The sequence below is a fragment of the Aptenodytes forsteri genome, unplaced genomic scaffold (genome assembly GCF_000699145.1).
Source record: "Aptenodytes forsteri isolate BGI_AS27 unplaced genomic scaffold, ASM69914v1 Scaffold3, whole genome shotgun sequence".
Taxonomy (NCBI): Eukaryota; Metazoa; Chordata; class Aves; order Sphenisciformes; family Spheniscidae; genus Aptenodytes; species Aptenodytes forsteri.
This window is the reverse complement of record NW_008795283.1, coordinates 2,471,321-2,498,765: the sequence shown is the minus strand read 5'-3', so window position 1 is coordinate 2,498,765 and position 27,445 is coordinate 2,471,321. Positions and strand designations below refer to the sequence as shown.

The 27,445-nt window shown below is 45.0% G+C and overlaps 1 protein-coding gene across 1 annotated transcript in view; it reads right to left on the bottom strand.

Moving 5' to 3' along the window:
• Positions 1-18,121: 18,121 nt before the first annotated feature.
• DCAF5 (DDB1 and CUL4 associated factor 5) overlaps positions 18,122-27,445 on the bottom strand; it is a 73,706-nt gene continuing 64,382 nt past the window's right edge. Inside the window, exons 8-9 of the mRNA XM_009279288.1 lie at positions 26,813-26,940; positions 18,122-20,184 (exon numbers count right to left, since the gene is read on the bottom strand). Of these exons, the coding sequence (XP_009277563.1) occupies positions 18,376-20,184; positions 26,813-26,940 (1,937 nt within the window). The 3' untranslated portion in view covers positions 18,122-18,375. The remainder of the gene's footprint in view (positions 20,185-26,812; positions 26,941-27,445) is intronic.

Below are 27,445 nucleotides of genomic sequence, written 5' to 3'. Positions count from 1 at the left end.
TTGCTGTGCTCGCATTCCAGTCTTCTAACAGCAGAACATGGAGCTTTTCCACCTTATAAGGATGAAGTTTCACTGCTCATTCGAAAGGTGCTGCAACCGCTTTAAAAGATTTCTCAGCCTGAGTATTGCAGAAAGAAATGCACCTGGTACCCGCCCTTCTGGATTAGCAACCTGGCATTCCTGGGATGCTGTTTAGTGCGCCTGAGCAAAAAGCATTTGGGAGGCTATATCATATACTTTTATTTTTTGTAGATAGATTTTTGTCCCTCTCCCAGCCTAAGCCAGTGCTGGCTGCAGTTAATGCAGCGAGTCAGAAAATTTCTGCAGCGAATCAGAAATTCATTTTGTAGATGGGAATTCACTTTCCCCAAAGTCCGCTCTCCTCACTGATGGTTGAACTCCAGGCTCTCAGCGCATGTCTACTTCTGCTGCCTGAAAAACAACCAAGCTAATGTGCTTGTATCTAGAAGAACCCCAAAGCGTTCCTTTTTTACTATGTGTGAGGGAAATTGGAATGTAAATGTATTAGCAAAATAAGCATTGACGTTTAAAATGAAGCAGAGAAACCAGATGCTCTGTCTCCCTCTTCATGCAAAGCAAGAAGTAAGTGTCCCAAGAAACACCGAATGGTCCCTGTTGTATGGAGACCAGGCTGCCTGTTCAGACTTTTATGCAATAAAACAGACACTTTAAAATATACCAAATATGCAGTTTAGCCTTTTAATTTCTTTCTTTTTTGTTTCGTTTCCAGTTTTCAGGTTAGAAATCCTTGCTCCACTCATAGACAAAAATATCTATTTTGGAAACCAAGAACTGGGGAAGATGGGAAAGGCTCCCTTTTTGGCAGCTTATTTGAACATCCGGGCTGCAACGATGAGTGATGCACTACAGACCGTTTCATCACGGGCCATGCTGTTCTCACGAGGCTTCCTATTTCTCACAAGCCTCCCCGCTCACGGCAAGGAAAGCTCAAGGGCAGAGCTGCGGAGGGCGTCAGGCTCCTCTTCCAGTGCTGGATGGATGTCGCGCTGCATGGTGCTGTCCTGCGAGAGCTCAGCCGGTTCCTCCTTTCCTCCTCTCTGCATTTTCCTTCCAGACCCGCCCACGTGAGGTTTCTCCGTAGGACAGGTCAGGAAGGGCCAAGGACAGACCTCAGGGGTTATACCGAGCAGCGGAGAGGCAGGACGGCTGTCTCTGGGTGGGAGTGAGGGCGGATCGGAAAGGTTGGAGGCTAGTGTCCAACTCCAACTGCTTCAGCCAAGACCGACGCCGGGAGAAGAGTAGGTTATTTTTAACTAAACCAACAACAGAGAAGGACCCATGATATTGTTCTTGAATGAGAACTATTTAAAGGAATAAATCATTGCCATGGAAACGGGGAGCTTTGCCAGAGCGAGGCAGGAAATGAAGTTCAATGAGAGATACCCGAGGAATTTTCAGCCATGATAACAGCAGTAACTGCTCATATTGGGGTTGCACCTTCGGGCCAGGGGACCCCAAGTTGCCTTCCTGAGCCCATGGAGCACAGGGGAGTTGATGGACCCAGGCGCTTGTGGTGGGATGCAGCACCTCTGCAAGGTTACCCACCAGCACCACATACGCCTGAGGTGGGATGAGAGTAAGAACAGAGCCTGTGACAGAGCCTCCAAAAGGGCTTTGGGAAGTAAAATTAACTACTCAGGGATTAGACCAAAATGAATCCAGAGGGCTTGAAAGCCTTGAAATGTGTTATCAGCCTGGCTGCTTCTTTAAGTCCTGATTAGATCCAAAGGCCTGTTCTTTATCTTGAAGTCCTAAGAGGCAAGGACAAGAGCTTAGCTGAAAGGCAACAATCCCTGCACCCCATTTAGCAGTTCCTTACGTCCCCCACGCTCATCCTACCGCTATAGGGAAGTTATGGACACTCCATTCTTGGCTGTTGCAATTGTTCATCAAAAATAAGTCTCCTAATTGCATAGGGTGGCTTATACAGCCATCACAAACCTACCAGCATCTAGCCTTCCTCCCTGCGCTGTCAGGGAGGCTGACTCCTGAGCAGATATCTTTTCACTCAATATGTTTTTGGCCTTTTGTGGGCCATTTCCATGCTCAGGAGTCCAACCTGGGCAGCTGTCATCTCCTCCACTGCACTCAAAGCCAAGCAGGATATATGGGCAGCTGCTCCGTGTTGTCCTTTGTTGGGTGCCTCTTCGTTGCAATTCCAACCATGGTTGAGTGTGCAGGCAGAACCAAAGTTGAAGGCATACAAAACCTAGAAAAGAAAATCCAATTGCGTAAAACAAGCTGAAGAAGTGACAGCAGCAGTACTCCAGGCAATGATACGGCAGCAAGAAGGCTTAGGGAAACCTGGAGGAGCAGCACCACCAACATGAGAGGAACCAGCAGCCCCCATCCTCACTTGAGAGCAAGTGCATTACTTATCTGGCCTCCCTGACACTTATCCTAATATTTCATTTTGTGACATCACTCCTGCACGAGAGCCAGTCTGTGGCGAGGGTGCTGGTAACCTCAGAAGTGATCTCTGATTAAGTAGTAGTCATCTGCCTGCGAGTCAGCCTGGAGGCTTGCTGTCATGAACATGTGTCTGTAGGCGCTTTGAAATCCATCCTGAGCAGCAGCTCTTGGGTGTGATGGAGAATGTTCTCTGTGGCCAAGACTTTCATGGGATCTAATGCCAGTCGCAGATCCCAGGATTAGTCCTCGGTAGATTAGTCCTCCAGGTGGATTGAAGCAGAGCTGGGGAACCTGCTGCATCTGAGAAGCAGCCAGTTTGTTAGGTGCCTAAAGGCAGGGGGGGTGTCTTCGACTTCAGCAATCTCATCGCACATCTCCTCTCCTTCTATGGGAGCAGCAGCCCCACAAGCACCCTGGAGACACGCCACACCACAGCGCCTGTGCTGGTCCTCGGGGCAGCTGGGCTGCAGTCGCCAGACCCAAGCCAAGAAGGCAGCAGACCAGACGGAGGCTAATATTACTCTTCCCAGAGGTTCAGTAGGTCACTGCCTCATCCTGTGAGCAACTCCAAATTTCAGGGCAGTGAGAGAATTGTTTATATTGGCTACTTGTACAAATGCTGAAAAAAAAGGGTATTATGGGACTTCTGTTCTTTAATTCCAAAAAGAAATCAAACATGTCTAGACTGTTGCATGCATGTGGCTTTCTTCCAGGCTTCTCCCACCTGGAGCAATAAGCAGGCTGGAAATTCTCCACAAAAGAGTTTTCAACACCCATTTAAAAATGCTCTCACCCTGTGCACACCAGCCGGTATCGACCAGCCAAATCCTATTAGGAGGCAACGTCAGATAGGGAAAGAGCTTTCAGGCGCAGGTCGCAGAAAGCCTCTGTGGTTTCCTCGCTCCCTTTCCACAGAGGGAGACTGAGGAACTGGCTGGCAGCTCGCCCATGGCCGGGGCACAGGCAGCGCAGGGGGATGTGGCTGCCTGCCCTCCTGCAGGGAGGCTGCGGGAGCAGCAGCCACGCACCCACCCCATGGGAGCACATGCTGCCCTCCTCCAGCCGCAGGTCCATCCCCAGGGACTCGCCCCTGCATCAGCCCATATGAAACAGGGCTGCAGTTCAGGCGTGGTTTTGGTTTTTGTTGTTATCTGGTGAACTTGAAATTGCTGCTGACAAGAGATGTCAGAGCTGGCTGCGGAGAAAGACATTTTCCCTTTAGCTAGGAAGCGGCCCGAGTTCAGGCTTCATTCACGCCAGCTCACCGAGGAACCGCAGTGGCAGAGGTGGGGGAGGACCCGCAGCTGGGGAACGGGTGCTTTGCCCTCGCAGCCTATCCAGCCTGTCTTCTTTGATAAGGCTGACAGCCGGGGAGGTAGGAGGGTTGTGGGAAACAGTTAGCAGAAGGGACAAGGGAATTGCCATGTTGATTGAAGCCTGAGGTCTACCTCATCTGGCAGCAGCCCCAGCGAGGCGGTTCAGAGGGAAGTGGAGAACCGTGTGGTCAGGCAGACATGAGACTGCCACGTACCTTAAGTCAGTCTTGGCCTTTTGGGAGGTTTCCTGAATCTCATGAACACTGAAGCTCAAGCTACCATGACCTATGTTGTGTTCAATCTTCTTCCAAGGTTACCAGTCCCAGACTTTTCATTCTTTCCCCCAGTATAGAAAGAAAGATCCTTCCTAACCCAGCACTGTAGACATTTGTCCAGCAGAGGCTGAGGTGAGACACCAAAGTACCTGCAAAACCAGTCAGAGATGGGAACAACCATAGGAGCTGGCTCCTGAAAGCCCCAGAGCCCTATTCCCTCCCTTTTCTTAGCAGATCTACAGAGCTACCTTTAACTGGTTTCCCTGCTGCATGTCCTCACTCACAAACCCTCAACGCTGTGCCATCACCACCATCACCAAGCCTTTCCAGAGCTGCCAGGGACATGGGTAGAGGATTTAGCCCCATGTGGAGAAAAGGGCCAGGGAAACAGGCAGTGGCTTTCACACTTCTCTATTTCAAAAAAGTCCAGATCATGTAATTTTCTGGACACGATGCAAAAGACAAATATTTGAGAGAGGTTTTGAGAGATCTGCTCCCACAACGGTGAAGAGCTTCTGAACTCAGATAGCAAGTTTGGACCCTGTTTGAAATATTGCTTAGCGCTGGTGGAATTTTACTACACAGCAGTGGGGCGTAAGTAGGTCTAGATCATCAGATAGGAATTTTTCTAAAGCTATAAAACTTGAAATAAACAGAGAGCTGGGGTCAGACTGGGTCAGTTCCCTGGGGCTGGGGACTACGAAAGAAGAGCCCCCTGCTCAGGAAGCGGGTGCTGAGCCAGTCTGCTGGCGGCGTGCCCTACCTGACCCCCTGTGGAGCTGGGGTCGGTCTGCACAGTGGAGGGCACTGGCCCCACAGGTAGGTCAGACAGCCCTAGCCCTGCACATACATTTTACAGACCTGCTAGCAGCTTTTCACAAGGAATGAAGGTAGAGGAGATGTCTATTTGCTGGTTTTTGGATCTCTATTTTTGACTGCATCCACTGCAGACAGGTGAGGAGAAGGGCTTGGACCGTGCCCATGTTCTGTGCCCAGGGTCCACCTCCATGGGATGAGGGCCACCCCTGCCTTGCTTCACCACAAACCCACTTTTAAAGTCCCCAGGCTCAACCTTTGGCCAGTGATGTTTTATTTCCCAAGGGAGTCTGTGTGCTCCAACCTGAGTGCACAGCCCTCCACCCCTCAGTTGGCTGCGGCGGATGGTGCTGTGGGATGCAGGCTGCAAAGTGCCTGGGGTGAAAGGGGCTGCCTTGCCCGAACGCCGATGCAGTTGTCGGGGGACAAGAGCCCCCATCCACTGCCCGCCTGCCCAAGGGAAGGAGAAGACCGACACCGTTCACCCAGCATTGCACATAGGCTGGCGTGGCACACGCTGGCTCTACCCACCCTGCCACTGATCTCCCACGCTGGTGGTCTGCATCTCTCCCCCCTTTAACTACCAAAGCTGCATAAAAGCGCAAGCTGCCTCTCAGCAGGCCCCAGCCAGGCCCCTGCGATGAAGAGAGCCAGGAGCCATCCTCCCCAGCTACCTGTGACCGCAGTGGTCCAAGACCCACTGTGCTGCAGCTCCCTGCTGCTCTGGGGGTGCCACCTGCCCCCAGGGCCAGCATGTTACTAAACACCAGGGGAGGCTGGCCATGGAAGGAAGGAGGGATAGCAGCCCTTTCTCCCCCGTGGGATGCTCATACCTGAGCTTTTCCTCCTCCTGCAGCAGGGCCAGCTCCTCTGCTGGGATGGAGGCCACACCAGTTTGGCAGTAACTGGGATCTCTGACACGGGAGGAAGACACAGACGGTAGATGGGCTGTGCGGGAACAGATGTTTCCCATCTGGCGGAGCCGACAGCTCTTAGGCGGATGGATAACACTGTGGTTACACAGTGTCCAATCAGCAATATGGACACGCTATGTCCAATTAGCTATTCATATATAATTCAAGATGTATGTGGTGACATGCTTTAAGCCCTATAGAAGAATCCAAGATACATATGAGATTACCAAGTACTCACTTTGATGGCTTATCCCAGCCCACTGCCTTGATGGCATCTTCGTGCTCAGCACTAGCCGTATCCCCCCATCCAGCATCGCTCCTCCACCACTGTGATATTCCATGGCTAGGAACACCTGGACAGAACAAGCCAAGGAGCGAGTAATTATCATCATCATCATCTAAAAATGATTTCTTTGGGAGGCTGAGTAATTTGATCAGATACTTCCATCTTCTACCGACTGCCCAGGGCCAAGCACACTGCTTTCTTCACCAGCAGGACATTGTCTTGTTAATATTACATGAGTTATAAAAGGATGAATGAGTGATACCTATAATTTGATTCCATTTCCTGCATGGAAAAAAAAATAATTAGATTTATTTAAGAAAAGAAGAACAACTGAGTTATTATTCATCACAGAGTGCTCCACTGGGAAATGTAACAGAGCTAAGGAGAAAAAGCCAGGCCCCAGAGTCAGCTCTTTGAGTTTAAAGTAATAAAATTTCTCCAGGAACATTCATAGATCTCTCACTAACGCTAATTCAGCCTCTTCCTCTGTTTATGCAATGATGAATTCTCTGACTGATTAAATCAGCTCCCCCATCATACTTTTCATGAGAAAGGAACTTAAATCAGTTCAGTTTGTTGAAGGAAGTCAAGTACCACCTTAAACAAAATCCAAGTTTTTGGAGAAAGATCCTCAAGCTGCTACTTTTCAGAGATGAACCGATGAAGCGTATAATAAACTTAGCGAACATCACCACGACTATTTAGTGAATTAGTTTACTATGTCTCAAAGAATTTGAATACTACTGTGCTAGTATAACACAGAAGAGCTTCTGTAGTCAAAATATCTGTATATCCTGTCTTTCCTCAGTCTGTCACCATATTGAACCGGACACCCCATGGGTTATTCTCCAGAGAGCTGTCTGCGTTCATAGATTTGAAAACATCAGTTAGAGATTGGAGTAACAAAAAATGGTCTGACCTCAGTGCAGTGCTCCGAGGGGCCCCTCAGAGACAGGATTCAATGATGTTGCGATCAAACTTGCACTATTACCTGTCTCTTTCCCATCGCCTCATCTGGTCATCATTTAGCACCAGTGAAACTCCTGTTGCCATCTGGCAGGGTGCTGCCAGCATGGCTGGCTCCAGCTGCCCGCTTGGCAGAGCACGGGCTGAGCAGCACAAGGGGTGGGGGGACGGCAGAAAGAAACTGCAAAAGAGAAGAATCACAACTTGCCTTAGTAAGAAAATGGGCTGAAAGGGGCTTTTGTCTTTGTACACAAGGCAAACGTGGCTTTTACATCCACCCAAAAAGCAGACGACTGGACCAGCCAGCTGCAGTACCTTAGGAATGGCTTACGTGGGCTTAACGTAGCTTCTGATGGATGCACACAGCCTCGTCACCTGAAATGACATTTGAAATGCTTTTTCAGGCATTCCTCTCTGCTTGCCTCTCCAGTACATCAAGCAGGTGAAGGTTCACCTCCGCAGAGCATTATGCATCACACCGTTAACTTCCAGCAGGAAACTGGGCTGTTTAATACAAGATTTACAGGGACTAACATCTGTACTGCTAACACCTCTGTGGTACAGCTGCAGAAGATGCAGAAGAGTCAGCATCACGCAGCCACCCAGCCACAGCGCTGCATGCAAACTTTTCTCTTTGTGAGAAACCCTGAGGTTTGACTTGTGCTGCAGCAGCCAAGGTGATGAACAGCACAGCAATTAAACGCACGCATCGTTGAAACTGCTTGGAGTCTGTTTTCATTTAATTTTCCTGAAAGATCTTAGGAAAAGGTAACATCGAGTTGCCTGTTTTATACCCCTCAACCATACAAATTCCTGCTTTTCTGGCTGTGTCCCTCCCATACCCAAGTCCCCCAGGTCTGTTTCCCTTTCCCATGCTTATTCCAGCCATGACATGAGATCCATGTTTTATGTCTCCTCTTACTTGCCAGCTTCCTGCACCAGCTCATCCCCAGCCCTGCACCTCTTCACTAAGGGGAGGAGATACCTATGGCCTGTCCTCACGGCGAGGCGGGTGCGCCTTTCCCCCCAGACTCGGAAGATGGGGTGAAGCAAGGTGTAGCGTTCCCATGACCAGCTCCCAGCAGCCGGGGCCGTCTTGGGACTTACACCTTTCCTCTTGCAGAAGCCTGTTAAGAAGCCAGCACAAGCGGTAGGTGAGTGCAAAGAGAAAAAGCCTTGTAATTTATCTTTTGTCTAACAGCTATTCTTTTTCTCGAGAAATATGCCCAAGTTTAGCCTAAATGAGCGCTTATTTGGTCCCTGGTAACAAGCAACATCCAGGTTCTTCAGCATCAAAGATACTTTCCCTTGCCAGCATCAGCCCTATTTTCCCTTTGTCGGTCCTGCTCGACGCACCAAGAGGCTGCTCCCAATCGAGCTGCCTCGAGTCTCACTGCTGTGTTGTACAAATCAGCTATTTAATCTTCAACAGGCCAAGCCTTCCAAATACCGGATCCTTTTATCACGTCTAAGATGTAAAAGATAGGGGTTCCTGCACCCTGCGATATAGTCTGCAAGTGCAGTAGTAAAGCTTTTCCATGTGCTTCGGTTCAGCGCGTGGGGACAGCGCTCTCATCGCTGTAAGCAGGCAGCGGCTTCGGGGTTTAACCGAAGCTGCCACAGCAAGTGTGTTTAAACAGAGTGGCATGTGTGTGTGTAAACGTATAGCTATACGTTTTCGTAGAATGTAAACATATACAGGCAAATGAAAACAACCCGAGTCAGTTGAATACGAAAAACATTTTTTCCACTTTTGCCTTCTCTCCAGAGGGCTGAAGGCTGTGCTGCGTTCATTTCCCTCACATTAGGCACCGTCCCGGGGGGCCCCAGCAAAGACACAACCACCGGTGCGATGCCTCAAGTGCGGTCAGTCCCTCCATCTTGCTTTCAGCATCCAGCCCCGTGCCCCGGCAGTGACCTGAAATTCAGCCTGGCCGGGAGGGCGACGGCCGGAGGAACCACCCGGGCAGCCTTGTGAGATATCATAGGATCTATGTGCGGTGGTGGCCATCACTTGAGGGTCAGGACTAATGAGACCAAACCTTTGCAAGGCTGAGCCTGGCTGATGACGGCACCTCTGGGCATTCAGCACTGGTTCACCACCCCAGTGCTGTTTTCTCAGGTGATGCTCTTGGGTCGTCAAACATCTACGTCTAAGTGCTACATAGAAATGCCCGAGTCTTTTGCTCAGTTCTCGTATGGAGCCACGGGTGCTTAGGGGGTCTGGGGTGCCCCAGGCAACAGAGCCTGATCCAGGGCGGGCTGCTGGGCACGACAGGCTGAAAGGCCCCATCCTTCTCACTGCGTACCTTTCCTGCTTGTAATACAGGCTGCATAGGACATAGTTATGCTTGTGTGTGTTGCCTGATTATTAATATAGATATTAATAAAGATATCGGTAATAAAGATATCAGAACCCATTTCAGGCCTTGCTGTCAACTAGAAGTGTCTCTAATGATTCCCTGCTTGGGGTTAACGTTGGAAACCTATCACTGAGCCAACGCTGAACGCACTGAACGTACGTTGTTCCAGTTTAATAGACAATGCTTGGACCTTTCAACACTGAAAACACTTCTTCAGGAGCCCAAGCATTATTGCAACTTCTACATTTATCAGCCAAACCTGAAGGCTCATAAAATATGCTTAGCTCAACACAGTCCATTTTCTATGCCATTCCCTATCAGTTTGCACTATTAATTAGCCACAATGACATTTTCTTACTTCTTTTTTAGCTCTTGTCCCATATCAAGCTTTCCGTCGTTCTGCCTGCACTGAAAGCAAGCGGGCGGGACTGGAATTAGGTCATCCCATTTCCACAGCTGCTTCCCAGTCCCCCAGAGCTCCCCTGAGCTCCAAGGCTTATTAATAACCCCCCCCTGCTATATTAGTGGTTCAGAGACCTCTCTGTGTGGTTAGTTGAAAACTCCTGAGTACAAATTATCTGCTCCTGGTGATTTGAAGATACCCAGCAAGAGCAGCAGCTGCTTACCTGCTTTTCTGCAGTGGGGGCATCTCACCTAGGGATCCTGCACACCCGCTGCGCACTGCTGCCCACCCTGCGTTACTGCAGACAAACTGCACTTTCAGCTAATCCTGGGCAAACAACAGGTTCCTTCTGATCTGGATTTAATTGGACACTCCTTCTTGCCCTTTATTCCATTTTTTTCCTTAGGACTTTTGTTTCCCTCATTACTTGCCCACATGTCCTTGTTTCTAATTCATATTTATTGCAGTGACCTTCCCCTTTTCACCATTTGCTAATTATAAATACATATTTTATTACTGCATTGACTGCCCCTGAACCCAAGCTCATTTGCAAACCACCAGTACCCAGCTCTCTTGGTGTGGCTTTTGGACTTTCTAGGAAAATGTCCTAAAACCATTTTAAGTAAGTCAGGGCTGGAGGGAGAGAAGCCACGGCTATGTTATATCCTGCTACTGGCAGCAGTGAAAGGGGGTTTTCGCATCCTGAAACGAAAAGGAAGAGTGTTGTGTCGAGTGGTATCAGTGAGGGAGGGAAATGGATTCCTAGTGACTCCCCTCCCCCCCAGTACATCACTCCTCAACAGGGCAACACCCCACTTCCCACTGATGACGGGAGGCAGAGCACCCCCCTTCCAGCCTGGCTCCCACCAAACACTGCTGCTGCTCCTTCTGGGGTTTTCCTCGCGAGTGAACAAACACGCTAACCCAGGAGAAACCTATCGGCTTTCCACCAGCTTTGGGAGTTGAACCGGTTCCCACGGGAAGCCCAAGAGTGCAGGACTGCGTGCCTCCATCCCGGAGAAGAGGATTCCCTTCTGCAGCAGTTTCATGCTAACAGATCTCAGCTGCTCGTGAAACCATCAGTCTCCTTCTCACTCAGAGTTTGCAGTTTAAATGTTTTTTTTTTCCCCCGCTGTACACAGATGAAATCCTTTCTTTTAGGCAGTATAATTGCTGTGTAGCATGATCAGCTGAGGATTTCATTTGGTTTAAACTTCACAAATGTAATCAGCTAAGCAATACACTCACTTTAAGTTCTGTAATAATTTTCATCTGGCACGAGTAAGACTAAAGTAGACTTGCCCTTGGGCTGGAAACAAACACTGACTTTGGAAACTACAGGATAAAATAGTAGAAACATCAAAGGTATTTCAGGTCCGGCAGCAGGAGACCTCAAGATGTGTCACTCAGACTGAAACCTTCCGATGTTTGTGCAGATTTTCAACTTAAGAGCATAGCGAAGTGATTAATGAGCCATAACTCCTGCTGTCTGCTGCAATTTGTGCGTCTCTAGCAAGGTGATCTACTGTCCCAACATGTTCATTAACTGCTGGGAAGTTGGGCCACAAAAGATCTGTATCTTTTGCATCTATATCATTAGCGGAGGGAATGAGAAAATACACCCTTCCTGGCCAGATACACGGGAGATGAAAGGTGAAGAGCCCTCACGTTGGGTGACAAACTGCAGCACTTTTGACTTTAAAAGTATGCGTAAGTAAATTAAAATCTCCATCTAAGGCTGTAAATTGCTTCCAGTGTTGCTCAGACAGATTATCCTAGTCCGTCAGCCATTTAGGAATTCAAAACATTGCTACAGACTTTCCCAGCTTAAAAATAAGTCTTCCACATCATCAGAAACATGTACGAGCTAAAAAAAGCTTCTTTATGGAAAGACCAGAGATCTGCCCCGTAGGACATACTGAATCAATTCTCAGTTCTCGTGCTGCATTAAAAGGAAGTACAGGACTACCGCTGCTGCTGTTGTCCCTGCGTGCAGGTAAGTGCATCGCACGGCAGAGTTGGCGTGCGTGAAAGGCAAACTTTGGGAATGCTGAGAGCTTAGAGAGGGCTTATAAACAGCTTGAAGCACGTACTTCCTTTCATTCCAAGCCTGTTAAAGCCTAGATCATCTTTCCTTTCTCTCCCTCCAAAGCTTAGGTAGGTGGGTAGCAGACTTTTCTCATGCTTTGGAGAAAATTGTATTCGAGGATACAATCCAAGCCAGGAAATGCCAGATCTGGCTGTAGTATAATGGAAATGTCACTGAAGCAAAGAGCGTTGTGACATCCTGGACTGGGGACAGTTTCATTTTTGCTTTCTAGGCACCCAACACTGCAAGTCTCTCTCTAGATCCTAGAGAGAAGAAAAATGTACAGGGCTTCTCGAGGAGACGTAGAAACCTCAGGAAGGGGAAGCGTGAGTTAGAGGAGGCTCCTGCCTTGGACTTCACTGTTCCTCCTGCCAAGATGCATTAATTTTCTTTCCTCATTTTAATAGGCTGCATAAAGATCACCCTGAAACGTAGCCCCAAAACTTCCCTCCAAGGTCCAAAGGCAAACGAACTAAAAAGCCAAAGTGCTTTCCTCTAGGGATCTTTCTTCAGCACGTCCCAGGCAATATGAAGCTAAACCAGACAGCTGTACAAAGAAAGAGACAGAATCAGCCCGTCAGAGTCAGGGGCAACGACCATTTCTTTCGTTACCTGCAGGCTGCGGACTGCAGAAGTGATCCCTACTGGGTAACGCACCCGTGGTCAGCCCGTTCATAGTGTGCTGTGAGGCACGGCTGTGGCTTCTCAGCTTCTACAGGTCGGTGATCTTCAGCTGTCCAAGCTCAAGTGTGATAAGTCACTTCTGTTAACGTACTGTTTAGGCTTTTAGGAGCCAGATTTAGAAGGAGGTGATGAATTTTAATTCCAAGCCTAATTGGTATTTAGGGTATGGAGGGTTTTTTGTTTGCTTGTTTTTAAACACATTTCAACTCCTTTCCCCTTCCCTGACAGAATTCAGTTCTGAAGCTCATGCTGTTTCTCTTTCTGCTGTACATCCACCTTCTAAAGAGTTCAAAGTGTCCCTCACTGAGTATTCAACCTTAAATGCTGAGCTAAAGCCAAAGCACTTTAAAAAGATGCATCAGGATTTCCTTGAAGCAAGTTTTGTTTCAGAAAAGCAGAACTTGACCCTTTTAGTCTTTGTTCTGGAAGCAGGACACCTTCCCAAAGACCATATGGTTTGACCATTTTTAAGTGACCAGAATGCAAACCCTATAAGTACGTAGGTGCTGGTCGTTTCAGCTGTTAATGCTGCTATAAGCAGCCGTGGTTTGTGAAGTAAAATGCTGCAGACCACTGGCTCATAGTACTGTGGTCCCAGGGGTAGATTCTACTTAGAAACGAGCAAGTCCCGTAGCATCTGATCACAAAAGTGCTAGGTGTATAGCCAGAGGCATCGTCTGGCTGTGAAGGACCTGGTCCCCCATCAAAAGTTCAAATTCAGGCAGTTTTTGCCTATTTATAGGAACATACAGAATGTTTTTCTGCACCACCTACTGCCAAACAGCCAGCGTGCAAACGGCAGCTTCAGCAAAGGGGCAACTCCGATCAGCTCTAAAAGCACCAACAATGCCAACCTACATCTGTGCAGCGGCTCCAGCGCTGCGTAGGTGTTGGCCAATATCGAGGCTAGACCTGGACAGGAAAATATTCATGAGACAGAAAAGCTGAGCCTGCCAGCCATATCGCAGAACAAACAGCTCACTGGCTTGGGCACTCATTTAGGAGGTTGCTATTACGTGTCTACAGGAAAATAATAAAAATAAAAAAAAAATCATGCACACTCTGCCCAATTTGGAAAGGACAATTCTCCCATGTTCAAGACAAACTGGATGCATACAAGGCTGGGTCAGCATCTCCCTCTTGCTCTCTGGATCAAAGATCACATGAGGTGGAGAAGGGAGAAAGAATCCTCTAGCATTTTCTCAGCAAACTGGAAACCGACAGAGCTGGGCTCAAGGCCCTGCTCCAGTATTTGTGGAACTGTTTCCATTTCCTTTCCCCTTTGCATTTCAGACAAAAGAAGACCAAAGCCCACTCCTGAATAATGCAACAGCCTGATGCTTAGGACGCTCAAGTGAAATGCAGGAGACCCAAGCTCAAGTGCTTGACTTGAGTCAGGCAGAGCACAAACATCGAATTCAGATTGCTTATTTCCTACAACACACCGACATCTCCTTTGAGATTTCACTGCTTTTAACCTGCAGAACCACTGAAGAAAACTTTGGCAAACCTAGCACCTGCCATAACCAGTGGGGCTTTTTGTTGGGGTTTTTGGTGTTTTGTTCCCCCCCAACCCCAAAATTGCCATTTTCTCAGTAGGCGTTTGAAACAGAGTTCTCGGTCATACTGGTATAGCATTAGCTGGGCTAGTTAGTGCACCCCGACACTGCTGCAGGAGTGCGCTCATGTGTTCTTATAAATTATGTATGTGCTAGAATTAGCTTGTTAAAGAACTCCTGAAGAACTATGTGCATATGCATATAGTAATTCAGTTGTTGCAGCTATTTGCATTACTCTCTGGTACTCTGCGGACCCTGCAGCAGAGCACTGAGCTTCCCAGGTCTGGCAAAGACATTCGGAGAAGCCCAGTGGGTGAAAATGAGAGAAAGCATGAGGTGTAAAGGGTACCTCTCTCCATAGTACTGCCTGTAAAAAGAGATGAAAACTCACCAACATGAGCATTTTAACTCAATGAAGCAGTAACAAAAATCCTGGCTTGCTCTTGTCCACAAACAGCAAAATAAATTGTAAGTGCAAACGAGAGCATCCCAAGACCTTAGTAATATCAAGCCACATCAGCTTCTGATGGCTGCAGTGAGCAAGAGACCTCTATCTGTTCACTAGGAAGCGACAATGCAGGGAAGTGCAAGACCTCAGAAGCAGACGTAACTGCATTTATCTTCTTTAAATACCTGAGGAAGAGCGATTTTCTAGCTACCAAGTGACATGGCTTATAAACAGATTAGGACCAGGTTTCAATCACTTATTCTATTATGAAACTTAGGGGAAAAAAATCCACTGCAATTTTTGGAGAAGAAAAGGTTCTGAAATAAGCTGTCCTTCCCAATTATTACTCCAACTGAGACAGGCTGGATTTCAGAACATACTGCAACCAACTGGTATGCCCATGGTCAAACCCCTGTGCTCTTCCCTTCTCAAGGCGGCTTATCTTTCTGCACGTGCTTTGTCTGCGAGAGCGAGCTGCTCCCCAACAGCAAAGGGTGATCTCCATTGAGCCACTCGCCTTGGAGAAGGCTCGCCAGCTTTGTAAGAGGATCACTTGAGAGCAGGAAAACCCCCAGTAGAACTTCGGTTGATAGATCCTCCTGCATCTTTGAAAGCGGCTAATACCTGAGCCCAGAAAAGCCTCATGCTTGCCTGCTTCAGAGGAAGTGAGCTTCGACTCTCTCACAAACAGGTTGCTTCGACATTAATGCCTTAAACAGAGAAAGCTGAAATGAGCAAATACACAGCTTGTGAGCTTGTAGGAATATCAAAAAGAATTTCTTTAAAGATCAATCTTTCTCTGTCCCAAGTGTTATGAAGAGGCGTTTTTCTTTCCCACTGATAAGGTTTTCTGGAGATGAACTGTACAACCCAGCTTAGCAAATTTCCTGCCGTAACAAGTTGCGTGATAAGTAAATAGCGGCTAACTAACAACGTAGTTCAATATTTACAGAACCTTTTCGTTTCTAAGTACATGGCACAGATTATTAGAGAAGGTGAAATCTCTTCAGATGAACTTGTAAGATTCTCCACTGAACAGCTTACTCTCTTTCCCCAGAAACGGGGAGTGACAATCCTGGGACAAGCAGCCCAGGAAAATGCCAGCACATGGCCCGGTCAGCAACCCAGTGTAGGGGGGAGAGAGCAGATGCACGGGATCAGTGACAAAGCAAAGCAGCCTACAAAGAGCAGCTCTTTTCATTGTCGGCTACCTGCAGCAGACATGCCGCTGCTTGCTTGTTTTTTTTGGTCTTTTCCAGATAATGCAGCTGCCTAGCGCTGATAACATTTATTTATGTGAGAAGGTGAACCCACTGATTCGGAAGCTACAGTTCTTGTGCGCACTGAAATTTCCTGTGAACAAAAGGTTAAGATCGCAGCCTACCTTCCTCCTCCTCCTCGACAGAAACTAGAAATAACAAGCATGCAGACAGCACGGGAGGCTGTCTTTGGGGAAACCACAGCAAACCTTTATGCCCAGAGCCTGTAGAGGAGCGGCAACACCAAACACGGGAGCTTTTATTCTGCTTTTGAAAACAAACAAAAGAACCAGAAAGTGAGGCCACGAGGCATTTGAGAAAACACTGAAAAAAGATGACTGTGTCAAAGGAGAGTGGAGATGCTCATTCACCAGCAATCTGGGCATTCTTTGGAGGAGTACAGAAGAAGTGACAGCTGAGAAAATTTTCCAATGTAAAGAACTTTTAAAAAATAATAAAAAAGTTTTGACTCAGCAACCTCAAGATTTTGGCTAAAAGCCAGCATTTACAATAAGGTGTTTATACAACCAAGGAGAACACTCCTATAGTGATCTTGACTGCAGTGATCTAAAACACAATCAGTGCAGAACAATTTTTTCAATAAGGTAACAATGTATCAGCTTGTTCTTATTGCCACTTCCACTCGTGTTTGAAAACATCCCTTTCCCTTTCAGCCATCTTACGTGCTTCTTAAATACTACATCATATGCTTATTCAAGTTCTCGCTCAGCAAAGCTGACCGAGCGTGGGCAAACAGCCTACGGCACACAGTAGTTGTAAGAAAATTTTTCAGCTCGTGTTCTTCACTCTCCCTCCCATACCTTTCCCTCCCAGCGTCCCTTCTGAAGCGCCCCTTTACTTTCATCATGTTTTAACAGGGCATCTTCCTTCTTTCCCCAGGTACCAGGTAGCTGTGCGTATGAAATAATTATTCTGAGACCAGTGCTCTACAGCAGTGTACTGCTAGAGTCATATCGAAAGCCAAAATCTCCTATTCCTTAAAATAATCTAGCCCTTCCTCAGTACTGGGCTTGAAGGCCTGTGACAATTACTGGGGTCAAAAGAAGCCTCTTTTTCTCTTGTCAGCACTGCAAGGCACAAACACGTAGTTTTCGTGTCCTTTATAGGTGGTTTCTTTTCTCCTTCGCACACTGACTCCTCTTACCTTGTTGCTAGGGAAGCAAGTGCAACTTCGCCAGTTCCAGCATGCCGGAACAGAGAGGACTCGCTAGATACTCCGTTAAAAACAGAGCCCAGGCAAGAAAGGACTCCATCGACCTGAACAGTACGCCAGTTCATGGCAGCCGGAGCTACGCTCTTGCTCAAGTTCTGATTGCCAGACTTGGGAGTCCCAGCATCCTCACACATGCGGACGTTTCTCTGAAGCTCTCCCGTACACACACAACTCGGTTGTATCCATCTACCCATCTGCAGTTCTAAATATTTGCAGCACAGTGGTGGAAAACAACCCTGATCCCCAATGCCAACCAATTTTGAGCTTTGGGCTAAGAAAACTGCTAAAAGAGCAGTTTTTAGACTTTACCAAGTGTTGCTGTTAATAACATGCATCAGTTACGTTATCCATCCTTCCGCTATTTTCTCTTTGGCCTGCTGACTCCCAAAAGTAAGCACATGGGGGAAAGGGAGGGCACAGTCAAGATACATCCCAACACTCAGAGCCATACTCTTAATAAATAATAATAACAATCATGAATCTCTATGTGTTAAGCTCACAGAAAGGCATGTTTCAATGCCTGATTTTTAATAGCCCTTGGTTAGAGTGAGGCCTATAGCATACCTTCCTCTTGCGAAACAATCACATTTTAATATAGTGATGACACTGTGTTACTCAGTTCTTTGCTTTAAAAAACCCCACAAAATTCAATGTCACCATGGGAACAGTCTAAAGTTGATTTTGGAAAAAGGCTCACTTCCTATAGCTTTTTTGTTGGCATAAAAATAATGTCACTGAACTGTATCAGAAGCAAGTGCTTTATGAAGTATCATCTCTAAAGATACCATTCAGTTCTGAAAATATCCTCCCTAACGGTTGCATTTCTTTAGTTTCTGAAGCAGAATAAAGGGCCCAGAAAGGTTTCTTCCCTGTTTTTCTCAACAAGAAACGCATCCCAAGCTACCACCAGTGTGATCTAATTCAATCATTCTTCAGCCTGTAATGTGTAATAAATGTCAGTATGGAAAAATTCCTTCTTATAAGAACAATTAAAACTTAAAGCAGTCATCCTGGTTGGCTGGCTGAACAAACGACACATGTTCACACAAGAATAATTCAGTCAACCGTCTTAATAAGGATTTACTTTAAACAGAACCTTGTATGGGTACACTAGACTCAGTCTCATTAAGGAGTAAGTTGGATTTTTATACAGCATGAACCATTGGCAATCTAAAACAGACCCACTGAAGAATGGAATGGAGAATCAAACGCAATGCTTCAGACCCAAGCTCTATGTGCCTTTAATACTTTCTTTTTCCTTTTCTTTTTTTTTTTTGAGAGTGCACGCTACGACAGACATTCGCATTTATCATGTTTTTAACTTCTTTTCTAAGGATGAACTCTCTGAATCTGCATCTTCCAACTCCGCTCTGTGTCTTTTCAGTCCTCCAAGAGATTGAGTACTCTCACTGCCCGTAGGATGCAAGTCAGCAGTATCTTCTCTCGTGCTCACATTGTAGCTGTTGGAGTCCATTTCAGACAGGCAGCAGTCTTTGTGCAAGGTCACACCCATCTGTACAAGGTTGCCATTATCAGCATTTGAATGCACCTGTAGTCCTTGTGTCACAGCCTCCTGCTCTCCAAAACTCTGTCCGTTGTTGAAGCATGAAGGGCGAAGATGCAAGTGGCCGTTATTGTGGTTAATGCAGGAGGTGTCGAGGCTCCTCTCCTCACTGTCATCAGTCTGGTTTCTGGAGCAGTGACCCGACATGCTACAGATGGCGACAGTGGAGAACGGAGGGACCAGTGAGTGATGGCTTGATGCTGGTTGACAGTTCTGACTATTTTTCTGTTCCACAATTCCTGCAGTCTGAATGCATGGTTCTTCAGTACAACTATTTAGCCCTTTGCGGTTAGCTTTTCCATTGAGCTTTTTAGTCTCAAAAGTATGCTCTATACCTCCACTGCTAGTGTCTTCAGATGTGTTTTCTTGACCCTCCATCTGCCGCTGATTGTCACATTCATGAGCTTGACCATTACTAGAATTTTCTATCAAGCCACATTCTTTTAAAGTTTCTTTGTTGTGGCTTTCGGTAGAAAGAGCTGGGGAACCTTGAGGAACTACTGAACTCAAGTTCCTAGCATCTTCCTTATTTAGCGAGTGTGCTGTACTATGCCTTCCACTAGTTCCTGGTTTCCCTTCGTCATTCTCCCCATCTCCTCTGGAGGACTCACCATCTTTACTAGCTGAATATGATATGTAAGAATAATGAAGCCATTTGTAAGCTTTGTAAATCTTTCTCTCCACTGATTCACTGTCTGAACAAGGAGAGGTCCTTTCTTTGAGAACTTCTTTGTTGGCTGAACTCCTTTCTGGTGAAGAAGCTGGAGAAGAAGATAAATCATCTACTTTGATCTGGGGGTAATCATAGATATCCTCACCTATGTAGGGGGTCACATTCTCCGTGTTAGTACTAGTCCTTTCCTCCTTTTGCACCTTCTGTCGGCGCCTCAGTGCATTGCGCTGCCTCATAGATGTGCGTCGTTCATTCAGTTCCTCTTCATCTTCTGTACTGCTGCTGCTGCTGGAACTGCTGGATTCATTCTCCTCAGGACTCGGGGACCGTGGCCGTCGGAAAAGGTCTGTATCTAGTTCTGCCTCACAGGTATTGTCATCAGAATCAGACTCATTGGAAAGGGCCAGGAGACGTTTATCCTGATACTTTCTCAGTGCAGAGAGCCTCTGCTGACGGGAAGCCACGTCTTCTCTGGCTGAGGGGGATTCAGTTGATCTTAAGGCCCTTAAGTTATAGGCAGTTTCATCAGACTCTTCAGCCACATGTGGTGGGGAGTGATGCAAAGAGGCGGAGGACTCTGACTCGCTGTAAGCGGAGCGTTCACTTACTCCTGCATGGAGCTGCAGGATTGTGCTCTCACTGAGGTCGCTGTCTGAGTCAGAACTCCAGCCCTCAATCTCCCGGCGCACCAGGGAGTCAAAAAAGGCCATCATCCGTGGATCTTCCTGGACTGACTGGTTGGCATAATCATGGGACAATCCACTACCACTGTTCAACACAAGACTGATGTACTCTTCATGAGTGTAGAGGCAACGCGAATCATCCTCAATTCTACCATCCAGATCCCCTGTGCAGTCAGGCTGTTTGTAAGGACTCCAGATCTGTAACAGAAAATAAAAAAACCACGTATGTCTTTGGATTCATAATCTATTACAAGCATGTGAAATAGAACAGTAGTGCAAATACCCGGAACAATTGCAAGTTGCAGACTCTTTTTATTAATTTTTATCCCTCAGACCCATACTTGCAAGTATTCCAGAGATGTGAGGTTTTTTCCTCCCCCTTTACAAATGTGTTTCTCCTGCATCTCCTTCACCCATCCAGAACTTAAAAGCTCTCACACTGCAGATTATCCATCATTTCAATATTTCAGTGTGTAATAATTTATCCCAAATTGCAGGGCTCTATTTTTATGTAATAGGGGATGCTTACTCACTAACGGTAAGAATAGTTTGTTGCCTACAATACAGTCTTAGCACTAATGAAGGCACTTGTTTCCCAGGAAACTAGAGTTGCTTGTGCCAGTGATGTAGAGTAACATTTCATCCAGCTGCTCAGTCAGTCGCACCTGATCAGCAGGCAGGGAGCTGAATGTATGGGGGTGAAAAGCAGGCCTGCACTACTCCCTTTAGGGAACAGTCGTGAAGGAAAGAAAGCATCCAACATCCTCTCAAGACACAGCAGCAGTTTTAGTTAGTGGGGAAAGGTGAAGGAGAAGAGTTTTACTGAAAGCTACTTTTGAAGTGGAGAGAGGTAGTAACATTGCGAAGTGTAACGATTTAACCACTAGCAACAGCCTTGACTGTGCTGTCCACCTAGCCCTCCCTCAGTTTTCCTGGTGTGGAGGGGGGGGTGGAGAAAAGCCCCAAAGATCCACCAATATCCCCAAGAAACTGGTAATCCATAGCAAACATAATAGTTGGATCTCCTCACCTTTCTCAGTTTTACTCACAGATTCGGGAGCAATATGATTAAGGAGCTCATTGGACAACCACTATCACTTTATTTTAGATCAATGGTTAACGTGATGCACAACACTTATTGTAAGCAGAGCCAGTATGCAAGCCTATCCACAGTACTGCCTTAATGTTCTGCTTATGAAATACCTGATTTCAGTCATGCTTTGGTTTTACCAAGCTAACAAGCTCAGGGAAAAAAAATTCTATGCTGGCTGTCTATACCAGGTTGGCCTTTTGGAATAGACTTTGGCAAAAACACCTAACTTTTCCCAATAGAAATTAGTCAAGTTTTGTTCCAAGTAGACAAAACCCGCTAATAAAAAGTCTTTTGCCTGTGTAAATGGGATAATCAGCACTCATCTCACAAGATGCATAGTTAACACATGCAACATAATCTGACACTACCATGACAAGCACTGTAAAAAAAAGCCCACAAGAATGCCAGTAATTCTGTATTCACAGAGATTTTCAACAGTGTACATACAGTAAGACCATACACCTTTAGTATTGGAAGTAAACCAAATTATTATTGGAAGTAAAACAAAATAAACTAATTACTAATACTTGTTCAGCACAGCCAAATTTAAGATGTACAGGTAACCTTTATTCTGGAATTCTCCCAAACTTGAATGCCTTTACTTTGCATCCTCTGGAATTTATGGTTAACAGAGCTTCCACATAAGATCTGGCTATGTAGATAAAAGAGACACTATTCAAAAATTAAAGTGGGCTGCAGATATACCTTTTTCTGTATGGCAATCATCGAGCTGCCTTTCGGAGCAAAGGCAAAGGAATTTTACATTGCATTACATTAGCCTGTTCCTAGGAACATGTCTCAATATCAAGGTGTATTTGCTCTTTGTACTTAATTGCTATTTTTATTAGCTGCAGTACTTAAGCAAATTCTCAGTACAGCTCATTAATATAATACTTGAAACCAGAATGAAGACAGTCTCCATTGCTTGGTTCAAGCACTGCACTTACTAGACATACAGCTCATAGGACAAGCATCAGGTTTGGATAAAGATAACAAAACCCAGCCTAAGTCCACTATGTATAGACTTTCATCAATCATGCTTAACCTTTTCGAATTATTCAAGAGAACAGAAAGAATCTCTCTTCACCCTCTAATTATTTCCCACGCTCCACTTCCTAAAGACAAGGTAGGAAAGAGTCTTCTCTCAGTGGATGCATGAGAGATATTGTTGATTTGGGGATACACCAAGTTTTTGAGTAGAAAAATAGAACTCTACTTGCTCAAAGGACTACTCTGAATTGCTGCCTTCATGATGATTTAACTAGCACATGTTCAGTACCTCCTCTCACAATTTATCAGACCTTTTCCCCTCTGTCTCACTACTGAGCATTTCAGCAAGTAGATCAGATATTTTTGTATTTAAGAAGCATATACTTTCTTGTAAATGTACAATACCTACCGTATGCCTGGACAAGCAAGCTGGCATGCTCCTTCCTCAAATAGTCTTAGCAGTGTTAGATTGATCACTAGGTTTTATAAAATTTTTTTTTAAGCAAGAGAATTAGAAAACTCTTAAGATTCTATATGAACCAATGTAAATGGAGGAGAGGTAGTCTGCTCTGAAGTCCCTCTGGGAAAGGTCTGTTTTGTATTGAAAAGTCATCTAAAAAGGTACATAAAGTGTGCACAGAGAGGTTCCACATCCTTGTTAGTACTACCAGATCTTTCTGCTCACTCTGCAAGCATCAGAGAAAATACAGCAGTGTTAAATATTGAAAAGATAGCTACAAAGAGTCCATAGTGAGGCTTTTCCCTTCCGAGACAGATTTGTTCAGAGACAAGGAGTAAATAACAAAGAGAAGTCAAGGGAATTCAGGATGAATACCTGTTTGTATTTGTACAGGATCAGATGTCTCTGGAGCTCGATATCCCTACTTTTTAGACATTTTGCCATGAGGAAGTGCGAGGGCCTGCCAGAGTCCCAGAAAGAAATCAGACTAAGAATCTATCCTTTGCAGAACCAGGAAGTCTGGCAGAAAACTGGCAGCAACTGGTCCACTGGTCTCTGTGGCATCTGAAATGGCTTCTTTTGGAGTGCCTTTGCCTTTTTTTCATCATCTGACTGATGCCATGTCAAAGAAGAATGTGAGCAAATTGGAGAAAATAAGTTGGCAAATCATCCCACTGAAGCAACAATCTATCAAGAAGTTCTTTCTCTGTCAGAGGATTAAGGAGCTGAATATTACTCACTGATGCCCCGAGTACGGATATAAAAATAGGAACCATAACAGAAAAGGGGAGTACAAAACCAGTTCTCTACTTCGGCAGAGATGCTTCAGAGAGCATCTTTGAATTGCTTGTATTCCAAATTTTCAAACAAAAGAAGTAGTTATGCCCGTAGCGTGAGAATAATTAAACCAGCTATATTAGATTATCTGATTAGGCAGAGGCAGCTAGCCACAATGACATTAATCTGTCACCACAGCAACATGGGCAAATAGACTTTGCTATCTTTGATATACTGATGATTTTTAAACAAATGGGCCCTACAACAGTTGTGCTCAGAACCACAGTTACAGAGTATTCCATTTCCAATACAAAACAGTATTGCTTTCTGAAAATCTTTATGCACTTTATCTATTTTATCTTTTCCGGAACTGTTTTCTAACTGCATAATTCTCCATGGCCCTCCTCTAAGCCCCACGCATCGGAGGGAACATCTCTTTTATTTCTCCTGCAATGCAATTCATTTTCCTGCCAGCACACCCCAATGTCTCACACGCTTAACTGAGGAGAAAGTGGTATTTTTCTATTTTATATTGCTTTAGCCCTCGTGGTGAATGCTTGCTGCAAATAATAATTTTAGTTCACAGATGTGCTTTTCCATACAATTTTACTGAGGTTCATGTTTCTGAAATGGAGGGCAATGAGCAATTCATCTGGGCTGATGTGTCCAGCACACACTATCTGGAGTCAAGGTTTCTAGTATCCTTTATTAATGAGCTTGTTCAGTCTTATTTTAGGTTTCTGAAGCCTCCTCACTTGAATATTCACACACACACACCCATCTTATCCAATGTATTCTCAGTCCTAGCAGAAATCAAACCCTAAACCACTGAGTTACTGAATTATATTCTTGCAGGTGCTTTACAACAAAATAAAACTAAAGCAAAAATAACATAGCCGCAAAGGTCAAAATCATTCTTGTGAATACTATTCATTTCAGCAGGGCTAGGCTTGAGATGAATTTGTATCTCATTTGCAATCAGCATTAAAATAGCAAGTGTGTTGGCAGAAGCACGTGGAATTGTTGAATGGCTTGTCTGTATCACGCCTTGATGCTGGTGCTATCAGTTCCTCACTTCTAGAAGTACTAAATTTAGGCCAGCTAGTCTAAAAATTAAGGGCTCAGACAAACAACTGCTTGCATCCACATTTTTAATTCATCACAGAGTTTCTACAATTGAGGGAATGGAATACCAGCCAACCACAGTGAAGTTATCTTCTGTGATTTAATTCCAGAAAGATTTTTAGAAGACACTTGAAGGACAGTAAAAGGAAGGACACTTCTTAGGGAACCAATTAAAACAAACCAACAAAAACTAACAAAATAAGAAAACATAAAAAAAACTAACTACAATTTTTATTTATGGCTCTTCCTCTTGTCACCTCAACCTCTCCGAGCAAGCACATCAAGCATTTATATGGGTAAAAGATAGCCATGCAAGGGAAGGACTTGTGTTCCCAGCTGTTTTTAATGCAGTAAATAGCCCCTCAGAACTCCTGGTGGTGTTTTTCCTGTTTTGCCCTTCTGCTAGCGGCAGTTACTAGCCTCCAGCCCATCTGCAGAAGTAGCTAGAATGAAGAAGAAACCACCATTGTATGGTCACCCACAAATCACTGTTCACTAAGACAGTACCTTTAAAGAGTGAAGTCATGCAGATCAGACAAGGTATGAGCCTTAAAACAACCTGATCCCCAAACGAGGCGCGTTACAAGCTGAGACAAAATGACATACAACAAAAGGGTAAGAAGTTCTGGCTCGCTAGTAAACTTAAAACATTAAACACCTTTCCCTTAATTTGTTTCTAGCTTGCAATGTTTGGGGAATTCAGTTCCTTCAAAGCAGCTACACGAGTTCTATTGCACATACTGCGACACAACAGGCGTTCTCTTCTAAGGAAGCATTCAAGCAGAGGTGTCTTTGAAAGAGTTACACAACCTGTGACTGGGGCCTTAATCGAACTAACCTTTTAACCACTAGGCAAAAAAACCCCCGCCAAAACCCTAGCAGAAGTACACAAAAGCAACACAGGGGATGTTTATACCAGTGCTAATCCAACAGTCTAAGCACACTCATGCAGGAAGGATTCATAGGGTGAAGGGTCAGCAGATCTAAAATCTAAAAGGGAGAATTCAGGCTGTGTGAATCAAGTTCCCAAAGCAAAAAAAATGCCTCTGGCAAAACTGTTGTTAAACAGTGGCAGTTTGACTTCTTGGAAATTGAAAAATCAGTGAGCTGCTAAGACTGTTCAATGCACTTTTTTTCAAACCCTGTATTTGATAGATTTGTGATCAAACCTGTCAGAGGGACACAGATGAAGAAAAAAGTAGAAAAGCAAACTAAAGTACAGTGGAAGATAGAAGAGAAGGAAAGCTGAACTACAATCAGAACCTGAATGCTGATAGTAGCTGTAATGCAAGTGATGCAGCTCGGCATTGGGCTGCAGTCCTAAGGATTTGGGCCAGTTCAGATCCACAAGTTGCAGAACACTAAAACATTCCTTTGCAGGACAAGTTCATTCAGTCAACTTGTAGCTGACTAAAACATTTACTAATACTCAAACGACCTCATTTATAGCCACATGCAGGTAAGACTTTTATGAAGTCATTCAACAAATAGTTAGAAGCGGCATCAGTTCTCATTATCCTACTTAAAAATTAAATCGTTCTGGTTTCTTTCATCTTGTTGATAAACTTAAATTATAGCAAAATTTCTATGGCAGCAGAATGCAAAATGCATTAGTGTAGCATAATCATCCACCTCCCCACCCTCAACCTTTGCTATTAGAACTGACAAAAAAGGTTTCTGCCTTGCTCCCACAATATTGGCTGTCTTTCCTTAAGGAAAGAAAGTTTCAGAACCTAACAAAGTTTGTTACCACTTTACATTCCACATAAAAAAGCACAAACTCTCTAAAAATACTGTACATTGTTAGAGGATTCAGAAAAGACATATTGTGGAAGCTATTAAGAGTCCTGTTTCCTCTGGAAGCCACAGAAAGGTATGTTGAATTGATTCAATGCAGAAGTGCGTACAAAAATTATAGAAGGGCTCCTGAGGCAGTATTTGGGCCAAATTCAGCTAGGTCAGGCTAGGCTAAGGCTCAACAATACTCTTTGGAGAGATTTTTATTAAATTTTAGCTCAAAGTATCATAAGTCTTAGGAGATCACGTTACAGCTGTGACCAAACTCTCCTGAGAAAGACCGCTTGCATTATACTTCAGTTACGTACAGAACGATAGTGGAAAAAACCTCCTTTTTCAAGGTACAAATCCAGGAAATTCTGATCTTATCCCTTACCTCTAAAACCTTTAAAATTGAAACGGAGTTTAAAGTTGAAATGCCCCATTAAAAATTTGCATCAGTTTAGCCAGCAGATAAGACATACCACTTTACGAAAGAATAAGATGAGAAGACAGAATGGGTGTGGAAAAGAACGATGCTGAGCAAAACAAAGCATTTCTTCCTGAAATATTGAAAGAACACATTTTCTGATAATTAATCTTACCTTTATAATCTTTTCAACGCCAGAAGAACAGATCATGTAAGTGTAAGGATTAAACCGGACTTGGTTTACAATTGACCGATGACCTTTCAATACCATAAAAGCACCATTGACGACCCTGCCAATGCCACCTGGGGGAAAAACAAGCACACACTGAAATGAATAAGTAAATCTTCATATTGCTTTCATTCATAATCATTTAACGTTGTATTATATTTGACATGTGCTTCGGCTTTATTTTGCAGTATTTTAAGGCCTGCGTTGGCTGCAGAATTCTGATTTTATGAGCAATGCCCCTATGAAAAGCAGCAAGTTTGATGAAAAGCATCCTTCCTGCAAATTAGGACTTAGAAACTACTTTAGTTCAACTATCTAAACAATGAAGGTTTTTGACCTAATATGACAAGTATGTGAATAAGAACAACATACACACTTAATGAAATCACCAGTGAAACCATAGTGCCTAAGGCATGACACTACTCACAGTTTGTAAATTTGAAGCAGAGACAAATAAAGAGGTTGACTTTTTAAATAGCTATACTCTTTATTTTTTAATTTATTTTTTAAATCGGCAATTCATTACTGTCACAGTTGACTCTAGTCTGATGGGTAGGAATCAAAAGGAGGCAATCTTCA